General features: G+C 43.3%; 1 protein-coding gene and 1 long non-coding RNA gene across 2 annotated transcripts; one reads left to right on the plus strand and one right to left on the minus strand.

The window, feature by feature from the left end:
• Window positions 1–1,297: 1,297 nt before the first annotated feature.
• On the minus strand, window positions 1,298–12,062 carry LOC132886007 (uncharacterized). Its single transcript, XR_009654656.1, has 3 exons — window positions 11,415–12,062; window positions 1,868–1,968; window positions 1,298–1,575 (listed from the first exon to the last, which is right to left on the minus strand). It is a non-coding gene; the product is annotated as an uncharacterized LOC132886007 (long non-coding RNA).
• twist1b (twist family bHLH transcription factor 1b) lies at window positions 11,497–13,295 on the plus strand. The gene is made up of 2 exons (XM_060920545.1): window positions 11,497–12,236; window positions 12,883–13,295. Exon 1 carries the CDS (start codon window positions 11,681–11,683, stop codon window positions 12,206–12,208), a length of 528 nt encoding a protein of 175 aa, XP_060776528.1. The 5' UTR covers window positions 11,497–11,680; the 3' UTR covers window positions 12,209–12,236; window positions 12,883–13,295.
• Window positions 13,296–13,611: the final 316 nt, after the last annotated feature.

The following is a 13,611-nucleotide window of genomic DNA, read 5'->3' on the forward strand; positions in this document are numbered from 1 at the left end:
AGAATATTAGTCAATGCCTTCTGACCAGTCAGAATCGAGAATTCAGCAGCTCTGTGGCATAAAAGCAACAAATTACTCAAAGGCTTTTGGTACAGTGATTTTCAGTACTATGTCAGGCGGTGTGCCTAAAACCCCCTTAGCTGTGATAAATTCACCATAGCGTATGTGCTCAGGGAGCTCACTGCGTTAAAAAAAATAGCCACAAAAACTATACAATAAAATCCATTGTTCAATTTGGCAGAATAATTAATTTAATTCATTATTAATACAATAGGCGGCACGGTGGTGTAGTGGTTAGCGCTGTCGCCTCACAGCAAGAAGGTCCGGGTTCGAGCCCCGTGGCCGGCGAGGGCCTTTCTGTGCGGAGTTTGCATGTTCTCCCTGTGTCCGCGTGGGTTTCCTCCGGGTGCTCCGGTTTCCCCCACAGTCCAAAGACATGCAGGTTAGGTTAACTGGTGACTCTAAATTGACCGTAGGTGTGAATGTGAGTGTGAATGGTTGTCTGTGTCTATGTGTCAGCCCTGTGATGACCTGGCGACTTGTCCAGGGTGTACCCCGCCTCTCGCCCGTAGCCAGCTGGGATAGGCTCCAGCTTGCCTGCGACCCTGTAGAACAGGATAAAGCGGCTAGAGATAATGAGATGAGATGAGATTAATGCAATAAACAATTCTTCTACCATGTAAGTCCATGAACAGTATGCTCCAGTTGCTTAGCAACATAATGGACATAGATTAGGTTATGCCATTGACAGAACAGTGTGACAGTGTTTTTGGTTTATAACCTGGGACATTAGTACAGGCGGCACGGTGGTGTAATGGTTTGCACTGTTGCCTCACAGTGAGAAGGTTCTGGGTTCGAGCCCAGCAGCCGGCGAGGGCCTTTCTGTATGGAGTTTGCATGTTCTCCCCGTGTCTGCGTGGGTTTCCTCCGGGTGCTCCGGTTTCCCCCACAGTCCAAAGACATGCAGGTTAGGCTAATTGGTGGCTCTAAATTGACCGTAGGTGTGAGTGTGAATGGTTGTTTGTCTCTGTGTGTCAGCCCTGCGATGATCTGGCGACTTTTCCAGGGTGTACCCCGTCTCTCACCCATAGTCAGTTGGGATAGGCTCCAACTTGCCCATGACCCTGTACAGGATAAGTGTTTATGGATAATGGATGGACATTAGTACAGAATTCAGTTACTGTGACATGTTGCTTATATAGATGTATGACGGCTCTGAACGTGGCTCAGCCAATCAGATTTTAGGACTGAAACTATCCATTTTATGGAAAATATTTTAGAAGTTTTTTAAGGAACCTTGATAATCTGTGACTAATAATCTGTTGTAGTTGCGTATAAGTATTTCGATACTGTTAAATGGATTGCTGTTTATTTTGTTAACCAACTTTTTATCATGTTAAAAAAAGTTCATGCTTCATCAGGTTGGCTGCAGAGTCAGTCCATTACTTCAGCTTTGATTTCCAGGAAAAGCAGGTGATCAGTTTGTGGTGCTGTGTGTGATGGAAACTGGCTGAAGAAAGAGCCATGCCGGCATGTCTTGCTAACACTGCAGCACCCCCACCCTGCCAGTTCATACTGTAATGGACAAAACACATGGTCAGATTGGTGAGAAACACACTGAGTGGTGTGGTAAGGGTTTCTCACAGGAAATTTGGAAAAACTGTGTGCATGGAAGCTTTCTGAATTGTTTCAAGAGCAGAATATCATAACATACCACATACCACACCAAATTTCTAGCTTTACCGTTATAGCATATGTACGGTACATGTTTGGTGTTTTACACACAATGATGTTTACAAGATCACTGATCAACTTTTCAGCACTGCCCTCTCACCATGCTGTTGAGGGTCAAACAGAGATTTCATACCTTTTCTTGAGAATGTCAGCCTCTTTGACAATGTTCAGTAGACACTCTGACCTGGTGTCACATCATTTAATGCCCAGCAGATGAATCCTGATAAGCATGGCCTGCAGGTGCACACACGCACAAAACAAACCTTTCTGTCTGGAAAAGCAATGATAGATACAACAGACCTTTTTCCCAGAATGATTTAGTGAATTGTACATTTCGTTTGATGGCATTAAAGGTGTTTTTATGCTTTATGGCTTTCCAAAGCACCAGGTTGATGGAGTAGGAGAGATGCTCAGGATCATGATGGAGTTAGCGATATGTATTATAGAAGTGATGGCAGAGAAAGCTCATATTCAAACCAAGGATCTGCTAACTTTACAAATAATGAATGAGTGTAGCAGTTGGAAAGTTTGTGAAATCGGTTGTGGATGGATCACCACACACAAGCAGGCATTTTTCTGAGTTATACTGCTTTAACGTGTTTTTGAAGTGAGGTTTGGATAGAGAACTTGGGACTAAACAGATATATGGAGTGAGCAAGTGGGGCAAAATCATTTACAGAAGCTTTCAATGTGTTTGAGAATGTGATTTCCAAATTCGCATTTGCTATAGAGCACAATGTCGCTTTACAGTAGCAACTTCTAACCTTCTCAAGTCTCCACGTGGACGACTCCTAAATATCCCCTTTCAACATGAGAGAGACGCTGCAGGCCTATATAAGTTCAAAGTCACGTTTCCAGGAACTGTGGAAAACGGTTGCTGTGAGATTAGTCCAGTCGGGGTTTAGCTTTCAGCGTCCTGCAGGGAAGGGCTGGAGGATGGTGGAGCTCTCGGTTCTCTCTTTACAGATCCTTACTCAGCACATAGCACTCTCTCAGCCTGTCTCATGCTTCCCCAGACTTTGTGTGTGTCTTTCACATTCTGTGTCCTCCCACACACAGTCTTATCTTTAGTCACTTTGTTAAAGTTAAACAAACAAGCATCGCATAGCTCTTCGTGCAGTATGATATTCAGCCCAAAATCTTAAATTCAGATTGTTATTCTTCACTTCACAGTTCTGTTAATGCATAAATAAAGGAACTGTGGCTGACTGCATACAGTTCCAAGAGCAACACGACGAGGGGAGCCGGCGATTGTACGCTGACAGACAGGAGTTGCTCCTGAGGAGGGACGCACTCTGAAAGTGAATTTAGCCGGATGAGTGGTGGAAAAATCACACAGCTGTGGACAAGGGGAGATATACTGCTGTCACTCCCACATAGTTTCAAAATTATCTGCTCATGAAAACCTTCAAGGAATTTATGTTTTTGTTTTTCTGTGGTTTTTATTTATTTATTTATTTATTTATTTTTTACTATTTAATGTTAACTGCGTTAGAATATTCAGAGGACTGCTATTCTGCTTTTCTCTCTCTCAGCTGCAGAAAAGCGTTGGCCAGTGTCAGTGGGTTGGACGCCGCGACTGAGGTTCTCTCAAATGCCGACTGAGGAGACAGCAGGAGCATCCGTCCTTCTCCTCTGTTGTTTTTGGCTTGGGCTTAGAAGTTCCTCCCCTGCACATTATGCTCCCCCCACCTATACACACACACACACACACACACACACACACACCTCAGCTTGTGTCACACCACCCTTCCTCACTCTGTATTCTACACACACAGCTGCAGCACTTTTAGTGACCCTGACTGCATGCACACACACACACACACACACACCCTTAAACACACAGTTACCCATACAGAAATATGCACACAGAATCTAGTGTACTTGTTATGTAACATCTCTGTATAAATTGATCAATCCTCCTGAAGAGCTTCCTTATGTAGCAGAAAACATATTTCTTGGTCCATGAGCACAGAAATGGCGTCTGATTCACTTGGTTATCATGCAGTAATATCCAAAAAGGAGTGACCGCCTGTGACTCTGCTGACACACTACCAAATGTTTGGCACTGCTTTACTAAAGGCCTAAAGGATAGCATTAGCATTTGGTCACTGATAAAAGCGATGAAGACCACCACCACCCCACCCCACCCCACCCATAATTTTTTTTTTTTTGTGTGTGTGTGTGTGTGTGTGTGTGTGTGTGTGTGTGTGTGAATCCAGTGAATAGTGTACTTTGGAATGCAAGGATGTCATAAATTAAGTAATGTAGCGACTAGGAGGATTAACTCAAAGTGTTATTTTAATGTCCATTGTCTTTCAGATTATTATTCTATTTCAGTTACAGTAATTACAGTTCATTTAAAATGTTATGATCTTTTACGACTTTTCCTTGGCTGAAAAACTTTGAATTTTTGTATTTGTAATGGCTTTATTTCTTGATTACATTCGTAACACAGAACTATAGGCCCACCTACTACTATATTGTTTGGCCAAAAAATTAACCAGTGTTAACGCAACATTGAGAATTCTGCTGATAAATCACAGGACTGATCATGTTTTCTTGAGAAAAAAAATGCATTCCTAGATTTGACTTTATGTGATGGATTTCAAAGAAACAAAACACTGATCTGAAAATGATCTCTTCATACGGTGTGGATGTGTGCCGAGATGTTTCTAACTATGAGTGTGTAGTGGTTAGCACTGTCGCCTCACAGCAAGAAGGTCCGGGTTCGAGCCCCGTGGCCGGCGAGGGCCTTCCTGTGTGGCGTTTGCATGTTCTCCCCGTGTCCGCGTGGGTTTCCTCCGGGTGCCCCGGTTTCCCCCACAGTCCAAAGACATGCAGGTTAGGTTAACTGGTGACTCTAAATTGACCGTAGGTGTGAATGTGAGTGTGAATGGTTGTTTGTGTCTATGTGTCAGCCCTGTGATGACCTGGCGACTTGTCCAGGGTGTACCCCGCCTCTCGCCCATAGTCAGCTGGGATAGGCTCCAGCTTGGCCGTGACCCTGCACAAGATAAGTGGTTACTGATAATGCATGGATAGATATTTCAATTTTGCTTAACTTTCTTTAGCTTAGCTTTGTTTTTAGATCAAACTTTGTATACATCAAGCAGCTTGTGAACTTCAAGATGTCTTTAGACCTCAGTGCACTTTTAAACCTGACAAATAGACAGTTAATGCCTAATGTGTAAGCATTTTCACAGCCCTTTTTCTTGTTTCACAACTGTTTCATGAATCATTCAGACATCAAGAACTGGCCAAATTTGCACTTTCTGGAAGTCACAAGGCTGTTATTACATTACTTAAATATCAATCTTTAAAATGGATGGAACACAATTTTCCATGACTTTTTTATTTCAAAGATTTATAAAGAACAGTGTGTTTTAAGATATTTTGTTATTTATGTGGATTTGAGATATTGACATTCATATCAGCAAAACCATGCGCAAATTAAACTATTGTATGCTGCATTTTTTTTTACTATATATTGGACACTATTACTATTAACAGTTATCTCAATTATTGATTTTTAGATCCTAAAACACTGTACAGGTATCAGTGATGACAAATTCATTTCTATAAGATCCGATTCTAACCACCTCTAAAGCAATTAGTTTGAAGATTATTGTCTGTATTCAGACAGGCTCACAGTTTATTTATCCAAACTTGTCTAATCTTGAGCAGTTTCCTCATTTCTCTTGGCAGACGGCCTCTCAGTACTGATATGGTGTCTGAGTGCAGTCTGTCTGAGTTCAGCTCTTTCCATCGACTCGAGTTAAATGGTGCCAACCACATCTGGATAGCTGTCACCTCTCCTGCTTGGTAGAAGATACTGTAAGTGTTTCTGGAGACGCTTCCCATTGAGGATGTGTTCTTACAGTATTGGAATGTCATCCTGAACTGGAACATGACCCTGTCAGTCTAAACGCCAGGGGCCTCCTGCCTTTCACTTCATTTAACAGCAGATCAGTCTTACTAATCAGCCTTGCATTTGAACAACTCACTAATTCACTTCCTTTCAGGGTGGGGTTTGGATTTGCGAGTAATACGTTTATTAATTATCTCAAAAGCGTATTGAAATGCCCTGTTATTTTTTCCCCCCTTCATATGTGAATTGGTCAAAGGAGAAACAGTCCTTTCCACAACTCATCTGATACATAATAAAGCAAATAGCGAGGCTTTCATTGATAGGCTCTGGCTCCAGTAGATTTGGCTGTGCGCACACTGCTTAGGGAGAGGCTGTGAAATATTTGGCTCCTGAACTCCTCCTGGCTTTTGCATCAGGACATGAATCATCATCACTAACTTAGTCAGAGTCAAAAAACCCTCTTGTTCGCTCGTAAACAGAGAAACTGATCCTGTATGACATGTGGCGTTTAGCATACAGAATTTATCCAGCATACTTTGTGGCTTGTAAAAATCTGCAAGTATTATCCTTAAAAATGAAGAGAGCCAAGGTCTTGCAACAACTCCTCATCAATCTACACAGCCTCTGTGGGCAGTATAGCACTGCAGTATGTTCTATAAAGGGGCAGACAATTTATATATATTATTCACAATAATTTGATTTCACTGGAACTGTGTAAATCTTCGTGGTATTGAAACAGTCTGATGTAATGCCGTAAAATGCTTTCTGCTTTGTATTGTACATGCAGCCATGTTAACACAAAGGCTTCTGCCCACAACACAACCTGCTTCAACTATCATACAGAATGGACTCGAAACTATTTATTTATGTTGGGCTCAAAACTTCTACGCTTACATTATCCTGTCTTCATATTGGATGCTCAAACTAGCTTTCTTTACGAATAACATTTCATATCCTCAGTGTGGTGTATCTCGGTAGCCACAATATTGATCCAAACTCTTATGTAGAAGAAACATTTATTTGATACGATTATTTTTCCTCACACCATCCTCATTTTATTAAGTTACAAAGCATAATAGAAAGTTAAATTCTAATTATCTTATCTCTTTGTATTGTAGGTGCATTTTAAGTGCATTTTATAAGAAAAGAAAAGAAAACCAAACCATGACCCCTGGTGGTAAAATAACATTTTATCAAGGTTTTCTTCTTCTTCTCCTTCTTTTATGAAATAACATTACAAAAGACAATTTTAACATAGGGGCGGCACGGTGGTGTAGTGGTTAGCGCTGTCGCCTCACAGCAAGAAGGTCCTGGGTTCGAGCCCCGGGGCCGGCGAGGGCCTTTCTGTGCGGAGTTTGCATGTTCTCCCCGTGTCCGCATGGGTTTCCTCCAGGTGCTCCGGTTTCCCCCACAGTCCAAAGACATGCAGGTCAGGTTAACTGGTGACTCTAAATTGACCGTGAGTGTGAATGGTTGTCTGTGTCTATGTGTCGGCCCTGTGATTACCTGGCGACTTGTCCAGGGTGTACCCCGCCTTTCGCCCGTAGTCAGCTGGGATAGGCTCCAGCTTGCCTGCGACCCTGTAGAAGGATAAAGCGGCTAGAGATAATGAGATGAGATGAGATGAATTTTAACATATTTTTATCTTATACTGCAAGCAATACTTAGAACTTTTTGGTGTGCTAATCTGATGTAGTTTGTGCATTCAGATAACCTAACGTTTCATGCGTAGTTATTGGACAAAATGACATCTACAGACTAAATCTTATCTGACTGAGCGTATGCAGACTCACACCAACACACACACACACACACACACACCCCTCAGGATAGGGCTACAGCTGACTGCATGGTCCCATGGTTTTTGAGTGACCTCTATTTAAAAAAAAAAATCTTTATGTTGGCACAAAGATAATTCAAAACATCAGGCAAACTGAACAGAAAAAAAATAGTGTACAAGTTTTCCCCTTCGTTTGTAGACCTGATTTTGACAAAGGCAGTGTGTTCCACCTGGAAGATTGATGAGATGTGTCAAGAAGTAGGCCTAAACAGTCTGACAGAGTTAGAGTGAGATGTCAGGAAGAATGCAGGTGGATATTACAGCTGAAAAGATCCAAAAGCTTTTCAGAGAACACAAAAGAGGCTGGAGAGGCAAAACAGGCAAGATATTTGTATCACGTTTATATTGCATGCAAAACTACTGACATATACACTATTGACCGTTTTTATTGCTTTGGCATTGATATTACAGAGGCATGTGTGAGCTAACCTTTATTTATTTATTTATTGGTCTGGTTTCCATCAAATCATGCTCTCTGATTGGCTCGTGAGTGGTCCGGAATCCCATAATTCTGGACCCCGGTTACAGACCTTTGGTGACTCACTCGTTCACAACAACAACAAATATAGTAGCAATTTTTTGTCAACATTTATTTTCGCATTTCTCAGTATAACAGCATTAATTTTACAGCACGGATAGCGATAACGACAGTGTTCACAGCGAAAGCGAGTTTTACTACCCTGATGAAAACGAAATAAAATAAAACATTTCAGGAGAAAGCCGAAAACCTGTAACTGTTGCTAACACCGAGCAAATCCAGCAGTTTATCAAGGAGCAAAGGACAGAAAATACAACAAAAATACATTGAGACCGACGACCTCAATGTCTTTGGGAAGTTCTGTTGAAACCTAAATGAAGGTCGAAAGATGGAAGACATACCTGGCGAAGAACTAAACATGTTACCGTGCAACTTTTTCATGTCCACAACAAAGAAAAATGGCGATGTGTATGAGCCGTCCTCGCTCACGTCTTTCCAGAGAAGTATCCAGCGCTATCTGAACCAGGTTTGTTCTAAACAGTGGTGGACAAAGTACCCAACTTCATTACTTAAGTCAAAGTACAGATCCCACTGGTCAAATGTTACTCTGATACAAGTGAAAGTTGTCCAGTCAAATTTTTACTTAAGTTAAAAGTACTGAAGTACTTTTAAAAATATGTAAGTATTAAAAGTACATTTTCTGTCAACGCATCGTTGTATTATTGCCACAACACAAAACCTAACGCTGTTACCAAAGACAAAAATGTGAATTCACAAAATGAATGCATGCTGTGCCATCATGGTGGTTTAAGGTTAAGCTAGCTAGTCAGTGAAACTCCACCTGACATGCTAGCAAACCCTTTTCAAACTCCAAATCATATTGGGTAGCTAACGCTACTAGAAAAGAAACATTTCTACATTCTGTTTACCAAGATTATGCTAAAACACATTTCTGAAAGGACTTCAGATAAGTTAACGTTATTCATGTTAGCATAACTCCGTTTTTACATGCTAAGTGTCCAAGTTAACTAGCTATGTGTTAATGTTAGCCGTGGACAAGGCTACGGCAACTTGGCGGGCAAATCCATAGAAAGTCATTTGACTAATCAGACTGCATAGCTATTGCAATGTTATCGCTAGCTCTAAAAGCACAGACAACTTCATTGCAAGCTTTCTCTTGGAATAAAACGTTTGAATACTTCAATATGCTCCTGTAGGTTGGATAACGAGTTTTTGTAGGCCGCGATGTGGTTCATTTTCAGCAAACATTTAAAACGAAACGAATTTTTAATCCTTGCAGAAAACTGAAACATGGGTTCTAGGTAAAGCCATGAGTGCATGCATTCCCCAGAAGAACCACCTCCTTCCATTCTGCCATCAACTGATCGTGTTCAATAACACTGCTGAGAAATCACTGAACTTGATTTTATACAGTCTATGGACATGACGTGGCCCAAGTGATTACTGATCGGCTGTTTCAGTGTCACCTGTGGAAAAACCAATCATGTTTTAGAAAAGAAAAGAAAAAACATCCACTTTCAAAGCTGCTTCATAGTAACGAGAAAGAAAGAAAACACAACTTTATTCATCACACACTTGTGAAATTTCCTCTCTGCATTTAACCCATCTGAAGCAGTGAGCACACACACATACCCAGAGCAGTGGGCAGCCATGCTAACAGCACCCGGGGAGCAGTTGGGAGTTAGGTGCCTCGCTTAAGGGCACCTCAGCCCAAGGCCGTCCCATATTAACCTAACCGCATGTCTTTTAACTGTGGGGGAAACCGGAGCAAACCCACGCAGACACAGGGAGAACATGCAAACTCCACACAGAAAGGCCCTCGCTGGCCGCTGGGTTCGAACCCAGAACCTTCTTGCTGTGAGGTGACCGTGCTAACCACTACACCAGAAGTGTAGTGGAGTGAAAACAGCTAGAACAGCTTCAACTCTTCTGGGAAGGCTGTCCACAAGGTTTAGGAGTGTGTTTATGGGAATTTTTGACCATTCTTCCAGAAGCGCATTTGTGACGTCACACGCTGATGTTGGACGAGAAGGCCTGGTTCTCAGTCTCCACTCTAATTCATCCCAAAGGTGTTCTATTGGGTTGAGATCAGGACTCTGTGCAGGCCAGTCAAGTTCATCCACACCAGACTCTGTCATCCATGTCTTTATGGACCTTGATTTGTGCACTGGTGCACAGTCATGTTGGAAGAGGAAGGGGCCAGCTCCAAACTGTAAAAACAGTCTGCATGCCTAGGTGCTTGATTTTATACACCTGTGGCCATGGAAGTGATTGGAACACCTCATCTCATCTCATTATCTGTAGCCGCTTTATCCTGTTCTACAGGGTCGCAGGCAAGCTGGAGCCTATCCCAGCTGACTACGGGTGAAAGGCGGGGTACACCCTGGATAAGTCGCCAGGTCATCACAGGGCTGACACATAGACACAGACAACCATTCACACTCACATTCACACCTACGGTCAATTTAGAGTCACCAGTTAACCTAACCTGCATGTCTTTGGACTGTGGGGGAAACCGGAGCACCCAGAGGAAACCCACGCAGACACGGGGAGAACATGCAAACTCCGCACAGAAAGGCCCTCGTCGGCCACGGGGCTCGAACCCGGACCTTCTTGCTGTGAGGTGACAGTGCTAACCACCACACCACCGTGCCGCCCCCCCCCCTCTCTCTCTCTCTCTCTCTCTCTCTCTATATATATATATATATATGAAGTACAAACACTCAAAAATTGTACTTAAGTACAGTATTCAAGTAAATGTACTTCATTACTGGTTCTAAATATGGTTTCCTTTTCGGGCGCTCTCATTTTCTGTTAGAATTTGATAAAGAAAAAATATATACATATAAAATCTCATTATCTCTAGCCACTTTATCCTGTTCTACAGGGTTGCAGGCAAGCTGGAGCCTATCCCAGCTGACTACAGGCAAAAGGCGGGGTACACCCTGGACAAGGCGCCAGGTCATCACAGGGCTGACACATAGACACAGACAACCATTCACACCTACGGTCAATTTAGAGTCACCAGTTAACCTAACCTGCATGTCTTTGGGGGAAACCGGAGCACCCGGAGGAAACCCACGCGGACACGGGGAGAACATGCAAACTCCACACAGAAAGGCCCTCGTCGGCCACGGGGCTCGAACCCGGACCTTCTTGCTGTGAGGCGACAGTGCTAACCACCACACCACCCCTCTCTCTCTCTCTACAAACACTCAAAAAGTGTCTCATTTTCTGTTAGAATTTGATAAAGAAAATAAATTTATATATAATTTATCAGCTTAATTGGGTCGGTCCGTATCGTGAAATACCGTGACCGAGGTCGGTCACGGTATTCCACGATACGGACCGACCCAATTAAGCTGATAAATAATATATATTTCTTTGCACGAAGTTGTGCGTCAAAACCGAACACTGGACTCTTAAGCAGTACTCAGTGTATATGGTGCACAGTTGAGACGCATGCTTACTATTGTGAAGGATAGTAGTGCTCTCTCTCACCCCTCCTTCTCACGTAGCGGCCTGCGCGTCCTGGGCCAATCAACTCTCTCTCCTCCGGCTATAAGAGCGCCCCAACTTTTTTGTCCCGAGTCAACTTTTTCTGTCGCGTGGAAACCTGGATACATTTTTTGTTACTCTTCTTGTTGTTTGTTTTTCTCCTGCAAAGCGCATTATTCCAACGCAGCCCGATGAGGGAATAAACGCGGCCGTCTTGACGCGCCTCGGAAATAAAGAGATGCCCGAAGAAGCTGTGCAGGACGGATCGAGCTGCCCCGGGTCTCCAGCGGACAGCGTCCCGAGCAGCAGCAGCGAAGGCGAGCTCGAGCGCCACACCAAGAAGAGCGTGCGGAAAAGACGCTCGAGCCGCAAGGACGCCGAGGACTCGGACAGCTCTGTTCCGGGGAAGAGAGGGAAGAAGTCGTACAGCGGAAGCGGGGGCAGCAGCGGCAGCCCGCCGTCTCTCGAGGAGCTTCACTCGCAGCGCGTCATGGCCAACGTGCGCGAGCGCCAGAGGACGCAGTCCCTGAACGAGGCCTTCGCTGCGCTGCGCAAGATCATCCCGACGCTCCCGTCCGACAAGCTGAGCAAGATCCAGACACTGAAGCTGGCCGCGCGCTACATCGACTTCCTGTGCCAGGTGCTGCAGAGCGACGAGCTCGACTCCAAGGTGGCGAGCTGCAGCTACGTGGCTCACGAGCGCCTCAGCTACGCGTTCTCCGTGTGGCGCATGGAGGGCGCGTGGTCCATGTCGGCGTCTCACTAGCGCGCGGGACGGCTCGGGGCGCTGGACGGTACAGTTTGTTTTTGTTTATTTATTTATTTTACAGAATATTTAAAGTCACGACAGGATATGTTCACGTTAGGCCGGCTAGAGTGAACCAGCCCAACCAAGTTCGTGTCCTGACACTCTGTGTGGCATTATTACCCAGGCACTGTTTCAGCCCATCCCTGGCATCATTATAAATCCCATCACGGTTTGTTTTGCACTGCATTTTTTGCCAGATTTGGTCTCCTAGTCAATGCCAAACCAGCTTCACTGCAAGACCAAATTTTAAACCAAGTTATGTCTTATCATTTGGTTCAATCAGTTGCAAGTACCATGTAAGTATACATATAACAAGGAAAACGAAGATCTGTGTTATACACACAAGATCATGTTGGTTAAGAAAAACTAAACTAAAATTTGGTGGCTGATGATGTCATTACTGAGTGTCTTTGTGCTTGGTAATTGCTCTTGATAGGTGTGTAGTCACTGTAGTGTGTTTGTCTGTATGGTGATTGGTGAACCATTTTGCGTCACAGAATATGCCGCAGCCGCATGGACTCTGGGGCCTGTGATTGTATTGCCCAGACCAGTTGGTCTCCTAGTGGAAAATCTTTTTAAAAAATGCTCTGGTAAGAGCTGATGACGAGTCTAACGCATTTTCTGATTTACAGGTGACAGTCGTCTGTGCTGACAAGGAAAACGTGCAGCGGTGTTTGAAACCAATGCTGGATCTTATACCCGTCTGTCAGTAGTGCAGGAAAGACTTTTTGCGGACGCGGAAAGCAGAGCTTTAAGGACAGGAGGCCGCACACACGGTGCCCTCTGAGCCGCTTGGGCCAAAGCTATGAATTTTGACGCTGAATGTGTGAAATGTGTCACAATGCGCACCTTTAACAGCAGAAAGAGCAAAGTGCATCCAGGAGCTGACTCACACTTGTTTCGTTTTGGTACTGAAGTGAATTAGGACATGGAGCTCGAGCTTTTTATTTATTTATTATTGACACGAGTTGTCAAATGTGTCTTCTGTGTCCAAATGAATCCCTATTTTTATTACTTTTGTAAATAAATGTGCATCTCTTGAATAAAGGTGACGAATTTTAAAAGAACATCTTTTTTTTTTTTTTTTTTTTACATTTGACCAAAGGAAATTCGCTTGGCTTAGACCAACAGTGTGTGTGTAGCTACATATTGTATATGCAATTTCAGTTTGGTACAATGGCCTATTATTATTATTATTATTATTATTATTATTATTAACAGAAAATCAGTTATTGACTGACTAATACAAGTAAATTTTGTTTCAAGATGTAGCCTATATACTGTGAAAACTCAGAATTTGTTTTCCATTTTGTGGGTTATATAATTAGTACATTAGGAAACCATTATTTTGAGCTGGAACT

Source organism: Neoarius graeffei, chromosome 5 (genome assembly GCF_027579695.1).
Source record: "Neoarius graeffei isolate fNeoGra1 chromosome 5, fNeoGra1.pri, whole genome shotgun sequence".
Taxonomy (NCBI): Eukaryota; Metazoa; Chordata; class Actinopteri; order Siluriformes; family Ariidae; genus Neoarius; species Neoarius graeffei.